We start from the raw sequence: 15,909 nt of genomic DNA on the forward strand, positions 1-15,909 counted from the left end.
AAAGATTCAGTGTCAATCCAAAGATTTAAATAAAAATTCATGAGAATTCATTCAGTACCCATTGTTACAAAGACTATTTCAGATATTTAGTACTGGAAATAACAAAAGAAACTTGGTAATAATCTAAAAATCCATGAAATACTTTAAAACTGATAATTTACATGCAAAAACCACTTTTCTGTCAAAGAGGAAAATTTTGACTAATTTTTCGACCAGAACACATAAAGAAATAGGTAATGATATAAAAAACCATGTAACATTATGAAAGTCAATATATTTCGATAATTTACATGCAAAACCCTCATTTTTTGTTTAACAAAAAAATTTTGACTAATTTTTTGACCCGAATTTACAAAAGAACTTGGTTATAATCAAAAAATATGATGAAACACTATAAAAGTCTATAAATTTTGATAGTTTACATGCAAAACCCACATTTTTTGTCAAAAAAGGACATTTTTGACTGATTTTTCGACCAGAATTCCCTAAAGAACTTGGTAATAATCTTTAAAAACTTGATTTCATGCATTAAACTGAACAAATTTCAGTAGTTTACATGCAAAACCCACTTTTTTCGTCAAAAAACAGAAGTTTATCGATTTGGGAGGTAGTGTGCTAATCTCTCCTAGGCCTGTAGTAGGATAATCTTCTAGACAGTGTTCAACTACAATATTTGCTTACTCATCCTCCCCATCCCTACATCTTCCCAGTTGCCCCTAGAGAGGGAGAAACGGTTCATGGATGTGCTCCTTCACGAAGCAATACGATGACGTCATGGGTTAGAGAGTAAGGAGGATGGAGAGGGGACAGCAGTACTTTGAAGGTCAGAGGGATGGTAGATGGAGACATATCTTTATGGAGGTAGAAAACTGTATTTGGGAAGGTTAGTGGGGTGGTGGATAGACGACCGTCTGCTCAAAACTAACGAGAATAACAGCCGACTAACGACGACTTATATTAATTGATATATGGGAATCATCGGTTTTGAACATAGTTATATGAATACAATACGAGATCCAGCTACTCTTCTCAAACAAGAATTTTTTCCATAACTATGAAAGTGTACACCAAAAGAAGGTTGTATTCTGTCTGAAACCCGCTGAAAGCAATCGTAGGTGAGTTTTTTTTTAACGATTAAAGAGCTAAATAGATAGGCAAACTACAAAGATAGTAGAAAAAAGGCGAAAACTTGAAAATCCAATATATTAGTGAAGGACCGAATTGAATAACTCTTTCGATAAGAAAATGAACTCACGGAAATGAACAACAGGACATACGACCGCAGTCAAAACTCTAAAAAGTTTGGGCGAAATACCCAAACTCATCTGCAATCGCTCTCAGCGGGTTTCAGATCGATTAAAAAAGATTTTTCGATATGGAAATGAACTCAGACACACATAAATTATTCTATGAAAAAAATCAGAGTCGACCTTAGTACAACATTATATTATTCTGACAGCCTCTCAGAAAATTCTCAGTTCTTATAAAAACTTGCAATTTCGAATTAGAAACTGATAAGTTTTTGGCGACGGCTAACTAAACCCAGCCGAAAACCCATAGCATCCGATTAACCACATGGATGATACAGAGGGATCCATCACGTATTGGTACAGAGAAGCGCGGAATGTGGATAATCGAGTATGTTGAACACAGGTCGTGGACTCTGAATTCTGATAACTGTCTATGAACCAGGACGCCTCGAAACTAGAGATTTCAAAACCCTTTTTTTCGAAACAGTTATCGTCCACGTCCCGGTTAAAAAAACGGAACTACCCATGTCAAAGGTATATAAATGTTCGTGCAATGAATTGACCCTAGCGTCGTCTTAGGCTAACCGTCTATCCACCATCCCTCTGATATTCAAAGTACTGCTGTCCCCTCTCGCTCTACGCACTCTTTAACTTATGACGCCATTCTATTGGTAGGAGGAGGAGGGAGCACATCCAAGTACTGTCTCTCTCTCTCTCTTTCTTCTCGTTTGAATCTCTGCTCCTCCATCACCAGATCCCCCCAACTAGCCTCTCTCCTTCCTTTCAGATCCCGCCCCTTTCTTCTCCAACTTCTCATCTTTTGCATATTATCCCTGGCGCGCACTTGCATCATTGGTCAACCATCCCCCTCCTTCTTTTCACAATCATAACAGGAGAGTGTCTTGTCTTCTCACTCACAACTTCCTCCCTCCGAAAAGACACCCCTTACTATTGACAGTCGTCGACCCTATCGATAAAAAGAGGGGCGCCTGGGACGTCTCTTCTCTTCCATGAATTTTCTCGTTTATTAGAAATTTTGCTCGTAAGAAAGGCTAATTAGTATATTGATAATTAAATCAAGATGCTGCACTGCATTTTAAACTTTTTTGAGTAGTCACTTTCAAGGTGGTATTGATCAAAAATAGGACATTAAGTGGCCAAGTTTGGTGCCGAAATGGCAAAATCGTTAGTTTGAAAATATTCACTAACATTTACGAGAAAACTCCATGTTTCTTGACTAAAAATCGGATTTTTGTGCAGACAGCCATTCGAACTCTGGAAAACTGAAATTGTAGTGCTTGGGTGCCTAGTTACTGTAACCAACCTCAAACTTTTAGGCACATTTCAGGCCTTGCTAGAATTTTTTCCATATTTACTGAAAAAAAGCCAGTTTTTGACCAAAACTCTGATTTTTGTGCAGAATTTTTTTGCAATATAGTCTACAATTTTGAAATACAGCTCACAGCTATTCGAACCCTAAAAATCTGAAATTCCAGTAAATACTTAGGCCCCTAGGTACTGTAATCAGCATATCAAAACCTCAAATTTTCAGAATTTTGAATCCCTTTTATCAGTAGAACGCGTTTTCTTGAAACATTTTAGACCAATCCTTTGTTCCTCCCTAACTAGCCTAGTGCTCCTTCTCTTGCCTTCTACAGTACCCCTGGCACCGTGCCAAGATCGCTCCTCCCTTTCTTAACCTCTGCGTCTCTTTTTCTCCTCTTTTGAATCTCTGTTTTTCCCCAACTAGCCTTCCTCCCCTCCAACTTCTCATCTTTTACATATTACCGCTGGCGCGCACTTGCATCATTGACCAACCATTCCCCTTCCTCCATCTTACTTTCCAATCATAACAGGAGAGAGTGTCTTGTCTTCTCACTCACAACTTCTCCTCCGCTTTTCGACGAACACAAGGACACATGCTCTCTCATTTTTGTATGCTCTATTGTTTTTATTACATTGAAAAAGAAAATGGGGGAAGAGGGTGGCACGTGCAATTTGAATATGGTTTTGTTATTCGTGTAGGAATAGTGATTGATGGTCGGTTAGAGTAGGGATAGGGAGCTGGAGAAGGTCTTGAAGTAAAAAATAATGAGGATTAGGATTTTACGCTTTTTACTGATAAGAGGGACTCAAAATTCTGAAAATTTGAGGTATTATTAAGCTGATTACAGTAACTAGGGGCCTAAGTACTGGAATTTCAGAAAAAAATTTTCAGGGTTTGAAGACCTGTAAGATTATGATTTCATTTAATTCTGCACAGAAATCCGACTTATAGTCAAAAAACTTAACAAATCCTGATAGAAGTTTCAATGGGCTTTCCAACAGTACCAAAATCACTCCTCTACCTATTCTGGCTCAAGAAATATCCCCATGTCAGCTATCTGATACAATACCTATTCAAATTCTTGGCATCGCGCCAGATCCTCTCTTTCTCTGTGTCTCATATTGATATCTGTTACTATCTGCGTCTCCATTCTCTAGCTGATTTTATTTCGAAACAGTCTCGTTTTCTCTGAATCTCTGCCGCTCCTGTTTCCAAACCGGGTTTTTCGGTTTTTAAACCAGTTTCCCAACAATTTTTCATTCCAGACACTTGGGCAAATGGCTGCCAAGCACAAAGACACCCGATACCGGGTGATCTATGCGAAAAACTATCAAATCGAGAGCAGAAGTGACAATGTCATGGTAAGCATCCTTTGCCAAATACTTATATCAGAAACGTTGAAAAATGACGTGGCCTAACTTTCCCGCGCTGATGACCTAGAATCCCAAAACTAGTCCCCCGCCTGAAAAATCTACCGAAAACTTTGAAAAACCGCAAAAATTCCACAATTTTTTCAGCGTGACTTCGAAATCTACCATCAGGACACCCTTCTCAGATCCAATATCGACTACCTCACTGATGATCTCATGGCAATCCACAAATACACATTCACCCTCCTGGACAAACAAGATATCGATATATTCCATACAATGCTCTCGAATAATTGTAGGAGGAACGTGAACGATGCATCAGGAATGGCGGGCATTCTTCGGAATATGACAACGATGTCGGTGAGTTTGGATGTCTGTGTGTCTGTTGGTCGGGATGTCCGTAGGATTTCAGATTTGGGGGATGATAGCCTGGAATCTGGGATAGCTGAGTCTCTATGTGGCAAAATAAAGTCCGGATGTCCGAAAACGCCGTATGTTGTCCGTTGTGTCTGTCTGTGTGTCTGTCTGTCAGAATGTCCAAATTCAAAAGATTCTTGTGTTTCATGTTGTTTACCTGGCTGCTTTTGGGCTATTAGAGATTTTTGTGTCTGTCTGTGTGTCTGTTTGTCCAAATTTCCTAATGCATGTTTCTCAATTGGATGGTCTAGCTGTCTTTATGTCTATCTGTGTGTCTGTCTGTCCAAATGTCCGAGAATCAAAAGCTTTGAATGTTGCATGCTGTCTCGCCTGGATTTTTGTGTTCTTAAAGGCGTATTGTGGTCTGTTGTGATGTTTTCATATTTTAATGTATGAGTTTCGGCGAGTTCATTTTCATAGTTCAAGAATTTTTTAATTCGGTCCACAACCCGCTGAGAGCGAGCGCCGAAAAGTTTGGTCATTGAAAGGGTCGCGAAAAAATGGGGGCCGTGGCCTAGAAATTCGACTTCGAAAAAGTTGATTTTGTGAATTTTGACGGTATTTTCGATTATTTTTGTTGTATTTCTTCAATAATTTCGATAGAAAACGGCAAATATTGATAGAAAAACACTAAAAACTATCGAAAATAACGCCAGAAATAGCAGAATACTGAAAAAACCAACGGAAAGTTTGGCCAGCGAGAATTTTCTAGAAATTTCACTTCTGTAAAGTTGTTTTTTCAGTATTCTGCTATTTCTGGCGTTATTTTCGATAGTTTTTAGTGTTTTTCTATCAATATTTGCCGTTTTCTATCGAAATTATTGAAGAAATACAACAAAAATAATCGAAAATACCGTCAAAATTCACAAAATCAACTTTTTCGAAGTCGAATTTCTAGGCCACGGCCCCTATTTTTTCGCGACACTTTCAATGACCAAACTTTTCGGCGCTCGCTCTCAGCGGGTTGTGGACCGAATTAAAAAATTCTTGAACTATGAAAATGAACTCGCCGAAACTCATACATTAAAATATGAAAACATCACAACAGACCACAATACGCCTTTAAAGATTTTTGCCTTTCTGTTTGTCTGTTTATCAATCTCCTCATCGACCGCCCATCTTTCCAGAAGAACCACCGCAAAAACATCTACATTCGTTGCCTTCCCCCCATGCTTGCCGTCTCCCCAGAATCCTACCGTGTGTTCGCTGAAGACGTCCTTGACGTCGTCCCGCTCATGCTTAAAAGGCAGCACCAGAAATTGAGTGCGAAACATATGCGTGAGTTTTGAATCATTTTCTTTGCTAGTGATTCAAAAAAAGCAAACAAAAAGTGGTTTCAGGGATCCTGAATGTGAAAAATGGGGAATGGAGGAAGAAAGATGATGACAAGTCGCTGGATCTCACGCTGTCGCTGGAGCAGATGAATGAGTTCCTAGAGAAATTCGATTGCGATAAGAGTTTGCTTACGGTAGGTTGGATCTGTTTAGGTGGGTGTGGTAAGCTGGAATGCACGGGGTGCTTAAGATTGGCAAAGATCGGATATCTAAGCAGGCCCTTCAGATAAGCAGTTCTTGAGGTGGTGGAGCTGCTTAGGCAGGCTTAACCGATCTTAACCGATCTTAGGTTGTCTTGACCGCTCTTAGCCAATCTTAAGCAATGTTAACCGATCTCAACCGACCTCAGCCGATCTATTTCCAGCTCGTCGAGGATCCGATGTACACCTCCACCAGAATGGATCAGGAGACCCACTGGGGGTACAGTATGACATGTGCTCCGGACCTCACTCAAATCATTGACCCTCTCCAAGCCGCCGCATTTTTCTTTCACTCTGTTGTGAACGGTGTCGATTGGAGTAGAAAGGAGCCGTGTTTGGAGCATGGACCCGAGTGTTTGAAGACGTTGAAGGAGAGATTCTTGGGAATTCTGAATGGATATGCACTGACGAATGCAGTGAGTTTGTGGGGAAAAAAATTTCAATTAGTTTTAGAGATTTTTAATATTTCAGACTATTTTAGGGGTTAAAAAAAAGATAGCTGAAAATTTTGATTGCTTTTAGGTGATTTCATTCAGTTTTACACTATTTTGAGGAATTTCAGACTTAAATTTTCAATTTCAAGCAGTTACAATAATTTTAAGGTGTTTTAAACAGATTTAGACGGCTTTGTAGCGTTTTTAAGAAGGTTTTAAGGTCTTTAGTCAATTCTGAGCTTTTTTAGTCAGTTTTAAGCTCTTTTGAACCAATTTTCACCGATCTCAACGGATCATTAATAATAATATACGATCTTAACCAATTTTAATTAATACTAAATCATAAACAATTCAAAAAAGTCTAAAATTACCAAGATTATCTATTTTTCAGGGCTACTACCTCTCCTGGACAAAAACTCTTGAAGACTGCGCCAAGGTGCGAAAAGATTCCTGTTTCCTCAAATACCACGCTCGTCGAATCACTCCAGACTACGCTCTGATAGCCTTTCAACCATCACACAAATTCCCAATATCCCACTTCTACCAGACAGGCGTCTATTATAATCTCCTCGATGAGACCGATCGTTTCCCGGGACATGTCACTCACTTGCACGTCTGGACACTTCGATTCCTGTTGCAACTCGGATGGGTCCAACAGTTTTTCGGGACGGAGCATAAACCGATTCGGGATCTTATTGCGAATTCCGCGCTGTTTTTGGTGCCAGTGGAGGATCGAAAAGAGATCGAGGGGATGATGTTGAAGATGTTTAGAGATGGAAATGGGCAGACGTTGGAGCTGAAGTATTTTGAGCCATTGGGATTGAGAGAGGATCCAAATGACGAGCCCCAGAAGCCCTTCCAGCCACTGCAGCTAACAGCACCGCCCGGATTCTTCGAGAAGCACTCCATTCTCACCAATAAGGTCGTCAGGTACCAAAAGATAATAGAGGAACCAGTGGCGCCAAGAGTACCGTCGTATAACAAGATGTTGTCGTCTTTGGAATCCGAGCTACCCAAATTGATCGAGAGTCTATACAAGAGTCTAGAAATCGCGGAGAACGGCTCCGCGCCACCAGATCATGTGATTCTTATTCAGAAGAAAATAATGTCCATGGAGTCGCTGTTGTTCAGTATCAACGAGAAAGTAGAAAAGGGTCGAGAGCCTACCAAGTCTGAGATGTCAAAATTGCAATCAATCTTGGTAGAGATTCCTGAACTCCACAAGAAGCTGTTGGCCAAGGAATCTGAGGAAACGAAGCCTCCACAGAAAATCGCTACAGTAAGAATGCCTGAAAACAGCTCCACGACATCTGAGGGATCATCATCGCTATCAATCCTCCCGCCGCCTCCTGGACTCCAGCAAAACCTGTCGTCTTTGGAATTGGGGCTACCAAGTGTGATCGAGAAGACTCAAATCACGGGGAACGGCTCCACGGTGGTCCCAGAAGATTTGCTTCTTATGGACAAGAAAGTGTCGTCTTTGGAGTTTGTGATGTCTTGTGTGATGGAAAAAATAGAAAAGGGCGAAGAGATAACGCCTGAGTATGCAGAATCGCTATCAATCCTTGCCGACCTTCCTGGACTCCACCAGCCATCTCCTGGGGTTGACAAGAACTTGGTGTGTGAAGAATCAACACCGCCAGGAATGCTTGCTGAGCCTCCAGGACTCACCAAGAAAGCGGTTGGACCTCTTGTAGACTCTCTGAGTCTCGACACGGACACTCCACAGGAAAAAGCTACAGTAGGAATGCCACACAATGCATCAACCAACATCGAGAAGGGTGAAAACTGCTCCACTTCATCTGTGGTGTCAGGATCGCTATCAATCCTTCTCCCGCCTCCCGGACTCCCAAAGAAACTGTCGTCACCCTGTGATAGAAATTTGATATCTGGGACGGAGAAATGTGAGTCGGTTGGAATCATCTTAGAGCTCCCTGGAACCAACCAGAAGTCAGAAATAGTTGGAGTAGCAGAAATTGCAGCTGGAAATAGCTCTACGTCTTCTGAAGCATCTACGCCAACAGTGGTCCTGGAAAACCCAAAGCTTGATGTGACAGTGGAAAAGTCAGGTGAGCCCGAGAAAGCTGAAAATGGCTACAAGTTATCTGAGATATCAGCGCCACCTCTTGGTCTCGACAAAAAGCCGGTGTCCAAAAAAATAGCTATGGCACAGAATGCATCAACCCACAACCAGAAGGCTGGAAACAGCTCCAGGAATTCTGAAGCATCCGGATCGCTGTCAATCCTTCCCCCGCCCCCTGGACTCCCCCAGAAATTGTCATCTGGGCCACCTCCCGGTCTTGAACCAGCTGAAATTAAATTTGAGCTCCCTGGAATGAACACGAAGCTGTCGTCTTATGAGTCAACACCGCCAGGAATTCTCACTAAACTTCCTCGGCCCAATCAGAAGTCAGAAATGACTAGAGTAGCAGAAATTGCAGCTGGAATTAGCTCTACGTCTTCTCAAGTACCGACGCTACCAGATGTCCCGGATGAGCCGCCTGAGAAAACTGAAAATGAATCCACGTCATCTAAGGTGCCTCCTGGTCTCCACAAAAAACTGCTGTCTGAAGAATCAACATTCGAGAGGTAAGTTTGGGGTTTTTTTTTTAAGGATTTGGGGCTAGTTTTACTGGTTTAAGATAAATTTAAAGCATTTTTCTCAGTTTTCATAGTTCTCAGAGATTTTTTGTCCGATCTCAACAGGTATTAACCGATCTTAATCGTTTTTCGCCGATCTTTGCCGATTTTTAACAACCTCAGTCGATATCAACAGATCTTAGCCGGTATCAACCGATATTAACTGATCTAAGCCTATCTCAGACAATCAGCGACGACATCAATCCTTGCAAAACCTCCTGGTCTCCACAAAAAACTGTCGTCGGAGATGTCTGAAATCCCGATTGAAACTCCCAGCCTCGAGAAGAAGAATGCATCAACCGAGACCCAAACGGCGATACCAGTGGTCCTGGAAGGGCGTCTCAACGCGAAGCTGGAATTGCTGGAAATGGAAGAAGAACTCGAGACGTCCTCATCTGAGATATCCGCACCGCCTTTTTTCAAAGCTAAGCTCTTTTGTATTGTCGAACAACCAGAAGCTAAAGATGGTTCCGTGTCGTTTGAAGAGCCTGAGTCTCTCAGAACGAATCCGGGCAGGAAAACCAAGACGCAACCAGTGAAAATTCCATGGGAGGCGTCAAATGGAAAGTTAATCAACCTGTACACGCCCCAAGCTAAACCAAAGAAGACCAAAGTCATTATTCTGGAGAAGAAAACTAGGAATACCGTGAAGTTTGACAAAGAATTTGTGTCTTTTCATCCGGAAGTCGTTGCTAAGCCTCTATTTCTCATTAGGAATCTGAAGACGGTTTTGAAGAGGATGAAAGAGGAGGAGTCTCAGATGCCCAGTACGTCCACCGTCCCTGAGGCCGTTCCATCAAGAAACCAGGACCCGCTGGAGGAGCAACCAGCTCCTCTTCCCAAAATTACAGTAGCCCAGGTAATCAAACTTTGGGATTATGTTTGGCTTATCAGCAACCAATGTGAAGAGGAAAATATGAAAATAGTGAAGATAGTGGCGTAAGTTTTAGATTTTTATTGGAATTCCGATAATTATTCATTTCCTTACAGGGATTATAACGAAGCACAGTTCCCAGTTCTGGAGGAAAGCCAACTGGAGGCCACGGTGACTAAGTGAGTTTTCATGACCTGATCAAAATAGACAAAAATTTGACTTTCAGATTGTCCAAAGACCTGTCTAACCTACAAATGGAGCGGGATAATAATCTTGCCAAGAAGAAAATTTTGTTGGCAAGACAGGAGCAGTGAGTTTTTTTGGGGATTATTGAATTGATTCTTATTAAAGAATTTCAGACTTCTCAAACTCAACTCGACACTACAAAGGGCGGAAGGAGATATGAAAGAGAAAATTCAGCGGTGAGTTTGGGGATTTTTGGGATTCCTGGCTGGTTTTAGGGTTATTAGCTGAGCTTGAAGCGTTCCAGACTATTTTTAATGGTTTTTAGTGGAATTTTGACACTTTAGCGTTGTTTGGGAAGATTTTGATCGGTGTTTGGTAGTTTCAAACATGCCTAGCTGAGTTTGAAGTGGTTTTCTAAAGTGTTTAGTATTTGGATAGTCTTTTTTTTGGGAATTCAGGCTGATTTATGCTGGTTGAAGCAAAATTTCATGCGTTTTCTGCCAGTTTTTATGGTTTCCAGTAGTGTTTTGTCCGATTTTAACCGATCTTTAACCATCTTTGCCAATCCTAGAAGACCTTTACTGAACTTAACCGATGTGGGGGCTATTTTTAGACTGTTTTCTAGGGTTTTTACAGTTATCAGTAGTGTTTTGTCAGATCTTAACAGAGTTTAGCCCGTCTTAGCCGATTTTAATCAATCTAAGCCAATCTTAACCGATTTCTGATCAGTGTTTCGTAGTTTTAATCAGTTTTTAGTATTTATTTTGCCATTTTTGGGATTTTAGACGGGTTTTAGACAGTTTTGATACGTTTTTAGTATTTAGTTCAGCTGGTTTTGTGAGTTCTGTAAGAGGGGAACCTCTATTTATCGCCATTCCGAATCGATTTTAGTAGTCTTAAATGGTTTTCAGCTAGTTTTCATACTTTCCATCAAATTCCAACATTTTTCCTCAGTTTCAGAAAGTTTGAGACATTTTTAAACTGTTACAGACCCTAATTCAATCATATTTTAGAATCGTCGACGAACATGATAGCCAGACCGAAAAAAACGGTCCAGAAACTCGAAAATTGATGGAGGAGAAGGATGTGATAATCTCACAGTGAGTTCTAGAGCAGACAACTTTAATTATGCTGCACTTTTTTTTCAGACTTAAGCAAACCAACAAGGCGTTGTCAGCACAGAATGGAGGACTGGATGCAACAATTCGGGAGTTGACAGGGAAAATTAGAGAGATGCGTCGTTAATATTTGACTACTCACCACCAAGTATTGATTTTTGTTCAAAAATCTCTTCCGCCTAGTCTGATTGTGCTATTTCTTAATGTTCCTGCTTTTTAATCCCTCAATGACCCGAAAGTTCCCACATTGAGTCCTTAAATATCCTTGCTACCATAATGGCTCCCAATGCTACCGTATTTTTGTCAAAATATTCTAAATTTCTCCCGCTTTTGTACGTCCGCTACACCAGTCTATGCTCCATCTTGTCTCTAGCAATCTCCTCATAGCTATAGTACTTATCAAGCTGTCTCTTACAATTAGAATCTAGAATCTTCTCGTGGTGGCTTACCCAGACTCTAGACAGAACCAATCTTAATTGATTTTTACCGATCTAAACTGATTCTTACCAATATTTACCGATTTTAACCAATCTTTACCGATTTCAATCAATTTTAACCGATTCTGACCGATCTTGACCGATTTTTACAGATTTTAATCGTCTGTGACCGATTTTGACCGATTTTAAGCAATTTTGACCGATTTTAACTGATTTTAACCGATATTTACCGATTTTCACCAATTTTGACCGATCTTTACCGATTTTAACCTCTAAAACAGATTTTTACCGATCCAAACCGATGTAAACCGATTTTAAGCAATTTCAATTGATCATAACCGATTTTGACCGATTTTGACCGACTTTGACCAATCTTGACCGATTTTTACCGATTTTACCGATTCTGTTTCCATGACTTTCCGTTTCTGTGGCTATTTCACTTATTTGTTCACCGTTTTTCACGGTTTTTATGTTATTTTCTGTCCTTAACTCATCCCTGGCATTATCTGAATTCAAAATGTTCTCCGTGTTTCTCAATTTTCCTATCTCCCTGTTTTTCATACTTTTCCCCATTCCCTGTTTCATTTTCTGTCCCATTCCTGTCCCAAGTTTGTCTCATTCCTGTACCATTCCCTGTTCCATTCCCTGTCCCATATCTGTCCCCAATCCAGGTCACCTAGAGCCCTCCCTGATAAGAACCGCCCGTGATGCACTATTCCCAATTTTCATATCAATTTGAACAAACAAAGGCATTTTTTTCTATGATTAATTTATTATTTATTGATTTTTTGAACTCAGTATCATCACTGAATTAATATTTTATTTTTCCGTCATTATCAGCTCTTTCGAATGGTTTTTGTGCGATTTAAACCAATTTTGAGGGAATATTCGCCAATTTTAAGCAAACTGATTCCGTTTTTAATTATTTGTGAGCGATTTTAACCGATGGTAACCATTTTTGAGCAATTTCAACCAATTTGAAGTAAATTTTCGCCAATTTCAACCATTTTAAAGCGATTTCCACCAATTTTAATCCAATTTACCAGTTAAACAATATTCTGAATTCTCATCTCATACTCTCTCCGATTTTCCTGATTGAGTTGTCCACATGACGCCAAAATTAATCTCTTTTCCAGATCTTCAATGAATCGAGAATGGTTTCAGCTCGACATGGAGCTTCCATCTGGCTCCTCACCTCCATTTGCTCGAGTTCCTGGTGCTCCCGGCACTCTTGAAATGGAAAACCCATTTGAGAAGAAGAGCGATGAGGAAATTCTTCAAGCAGAATATCTCAAGCTCAAACAAGAGCAACAGTATTATGAAATAACTGCAATTGCTCAAAAAAAAGCAATTGAGGACCTCACTGTGTTAGTTTAATTGCTCAATTATATATTTTTTATTAAAAAATTTTTTAGGAAATTCGAAGAATTGAAGATTCTCAAGGAAAACCCCCCGAAGCAAACCGCGAAGAGACGCAATCTCTACGCAACTATCCAAAAGTAAGTTGGTTTACTGTAGCATAGAAAGGGGATACTGTAAGTTTGGTTACTGTAGCTAGAACTGTTGGAAATTTACTGTAGCTTCACTAAGGTTACTGTAGCCTTACTAGGATTACTCTAGATCGAATAAATTCAGCCTTACTGTGATTACTGTACTTTCACCTATTAAGATAACTTACATCGAGCTTCATTTTCGGCTCATTTTGGGTTCAAATCATTCGAATTTTGCAGTTTTTGATGTATATATGCCTATCTGTAGTGTCCGGATGTCCTGGCATCGTATTTTCACGTTTTCTCTGTTTTTAGCGCATAAAATCGTCAATTTCGGCTCATTTTGGGTCGAAATTGCTTTTCAGTGTCCGCCTGTCTGTTGATGACGTCCAAATGTTCTGCAAACCCTTAAACGCGGCAGAAAACGGTCAAAATACATCGAAAATATGTAATTTTTGCGTCGGATTCTTCCGGAAACGTCATTTTGACCTAAACTAGTTCAAAATTGCCTGAAAAACACAAAACTGGCAGTATTCTACCAAGTTTGAGGGTTTTTCAGGGCAATAAGATTACTTCAGTAGGATTACTGTAGCCTCATTAGGTTATTGAAGCAGCTTTCCTGAGATTGCTGTATCTTTGTCTACTAAGATTACTGTAGCTTCATCAGAAGCCTCACTTGGCTGATGGGACTACCTAGATTACTGTTGTTTTACCAAGGTTACTATATCAGCCTTCCTGAGATTACTGTAGATTCACCTGAACTACTGTTGCTTCACTAGGTTAATGGGACTTCTTGGATTACTGTAGCTTTACTATCACTACTGAACCTTTATTTATTGTTTCCAGACACAAAGCCGACATCGAAGCGTTTCACCTTCTCAACTATGAAAGTCAACGAGCTGTGAAAATTTTGAACGACTCTTGCAACAGGTTAGATTTTTTAAATATAAAATTATTTTCAACTTTTTCATATTCCAGACTCGACAGAGATTTCAAGAAGTACCGTGAACGCACCAAAGAGTTGGAGGGCGATTTCGAGCAGTTGAAAAAGTTAGTTTTTAGGTTTTCAGAGTCCAAAGCAATTTTTCATTTTTTCAGCCAATTCTACGAAGAGGTAACCCAAGAGCAAGATGAACTCGAGGAGAAGGACAACATGATTGAGGGGTGAGTTGTGTTCGGACATCCGGACGGACAGATAGACAGACAATTTCAGATTGGTGGATTCGAATGAGATGCTTGCTCAAAAGATCAAGGACAAGGAGACGTTCATCGAGAAGCTCCAGGAGAAATTGACAACTTTGTCTTGAATTTGAAAAATCCATGTTATTTTTATATTTTTCATGTTTAATAACATTTGAGAAGTTTTACGTTTGTAACAATAAAGCTACAGTAATCTTAGAAAACCTAACTGTCCGAAAATCCACATCCTTTGAATGCAACATGAGAAACTAGGCATTCTGAGTAGTATTCTAGGCTGGAATGTTATGCAGGTTTTAGATTTTAAGCTTATTAGGTATAAATTAAATAAAATTCTAATCGAGAATGTTTTTGGAAATCTGGATAGGCAGACACACAGACATAGTTAATACATATTTTTTATAAGAGTCAGCTGAATAGTTATATAGCTAAAGGGTTCTACCAAGAATGGACAATTAGGTACAAAGTGAAGAACAGCGTGAATAATTAGTCTGGAATTCTGTTAGGTGGACATCCGGACAAACTTATACACATAAAGACAAACAACTCTCGATTCTTGGTTGAAATTCATATGAAAACTGTTTAAAACCCCGATTTAAACATTCTATCATTTGAAACCATTTATTTATAATTAAAAATTATAATAGTTCTAGTTTTGGAGTCTCAACACGAGTAGACTGACGTGGAAGTCACCATTATTGTTTCGATGATTTCTTGAAATGCTAGATTTGATAAATGATTGAAATTCTGAAAAAAAAAGTTTCTTAGATTTTGAGTTCCAAAAAAAAATAACTCACTGTTTGAAATTTGAGAGTTTTTACTCTTAATCTTATAGAACGTCCTCTAGAAATACTTCATTTTGCTTGAATTCTTAGTACTGCACACGCCATCCTGAAAACGGAGAGATTGAAAGATAACCAAATAGAAAACACTTACCTTTAATTTGTTGCGTATTATTCGGATACAGTAAAATATTCCTTTTCGGTACTGAATTTATGGGGAGGGGTAGAAGGGAAAAGTAGGGTAGTGGGGTAGTGGGGGACACGTGGAAATGGAAATTCTAGAAAATTCCGGAGGGAGAAAATTAACAAAATTTAAGGAATCTTCTAGAATTTCCAATTCCACGTGTCCCCCACTACCCCATTACCCTACTTATTCCTCCAACCCCTCCCCTATCAATTCAGTACCGAAAAGGAATATTTTATTATAGCCAAATAATACGCAACAAATTAAAAGTAAGTGTTTTCCATTCCCTTCTATCCAATCTCTCCGTATTCAGGATGGCATAAGAGTGCGAACTTCAGAATTCAAGCAAAATGAAGTATTTCTAAAGGACGTTCTATAAGATTAAGAGTAAAAACTCTCAAATTTCAAACAGTGAGTTCTTTTTCTTTGGAACTCAAAATCTAAGAAAATTTGGGGTAATTTTTCAGAATTTCAATCATTTATCAAATCTGGTATATCAAGAAATGATCAAAATTGGATTAGTGCCTTCCACGTCATTCTACTCGCGTTGGGACTCCAAAGCGAAAACTATAATAATTTTTAATTATAAATAAATGATTTCGTGTGATAGAATGTTTAAATCGAGGGTTTCAATGTGTTTTCATATGAATTTCAGCCAAGAATTGAGAG

The 15,909-nt window shown here is 39.5% G+C and overlaps 2 protein-coding genes across 2 annotated transcripts; both read left to right on the forward strand.

Annotated features, from left to right (window-relative positions):
- Positions 1-3,854: 3,854 nt before the first annotated feature.
- On the forward strand, positions 3,855-11,277 carry GCK72_011718 (uncharacterized protein; the record flags this gene model as incomplete). Its single annotated transcript, XM_003093775.2, has 12 exons — positions 3,855-3,938; positions 4,095-4,307; positions 5,492-5,642; positions 5,705-5,832; positions 6,063-6,314; positions 6,724-8,921; positions 9,156-9,911; positions 9,963-10,025; positions 10,073-10,156; positions 10,206-10,268; positions 11,046-11,132; positions 11,181-11,277. 12 exons carry the CDS (start codon positions 3,855-3,857, stop codon positions 11,275-11,277), a joined length of 4,176 nt encoding a protein of 1,391 aa, XP_003093823.2.
- Positions 11,278-12,730: 1,453 nt separating this feature from the next.
- GCK72_011719 (uncharacterized protein) lies at positions 12,731-14,384 on the forward strand (the record flags this gene model as incomplete). The annotated part of the gene is made up of 6 exons (XM_003093789.2): positions 12,731-12,954; positions 13,003-13,086; positions 13,924-14,007; positions 14,056-14,127; positions 14,176-14,241; positions 14,291-14,384. 6 exons carry the CDS (start codon positions 12,731-12,733, stop codon positions 14,382-14,384), a joined length of 624 nt encoding a protein of 207 aa, XP_003093837.2.
- Positions 14,385-15,909: the final 1,525 nt, after the last annotated feature.

Source organism: Caenorhabditis remanei, chromosome III (genome assembly GCF_010183535.1).
Source record: "Caenorhabditis remanei strain PX506 chromosome III, whole genome shotgun sequence".
Lineage (NCBI taxonomy): Eukaryota > Metazoa > Nematoda > Chromadorea > Rhabditida > Rhabditidae > Caenorhabditis > Caenorhabditis remanei.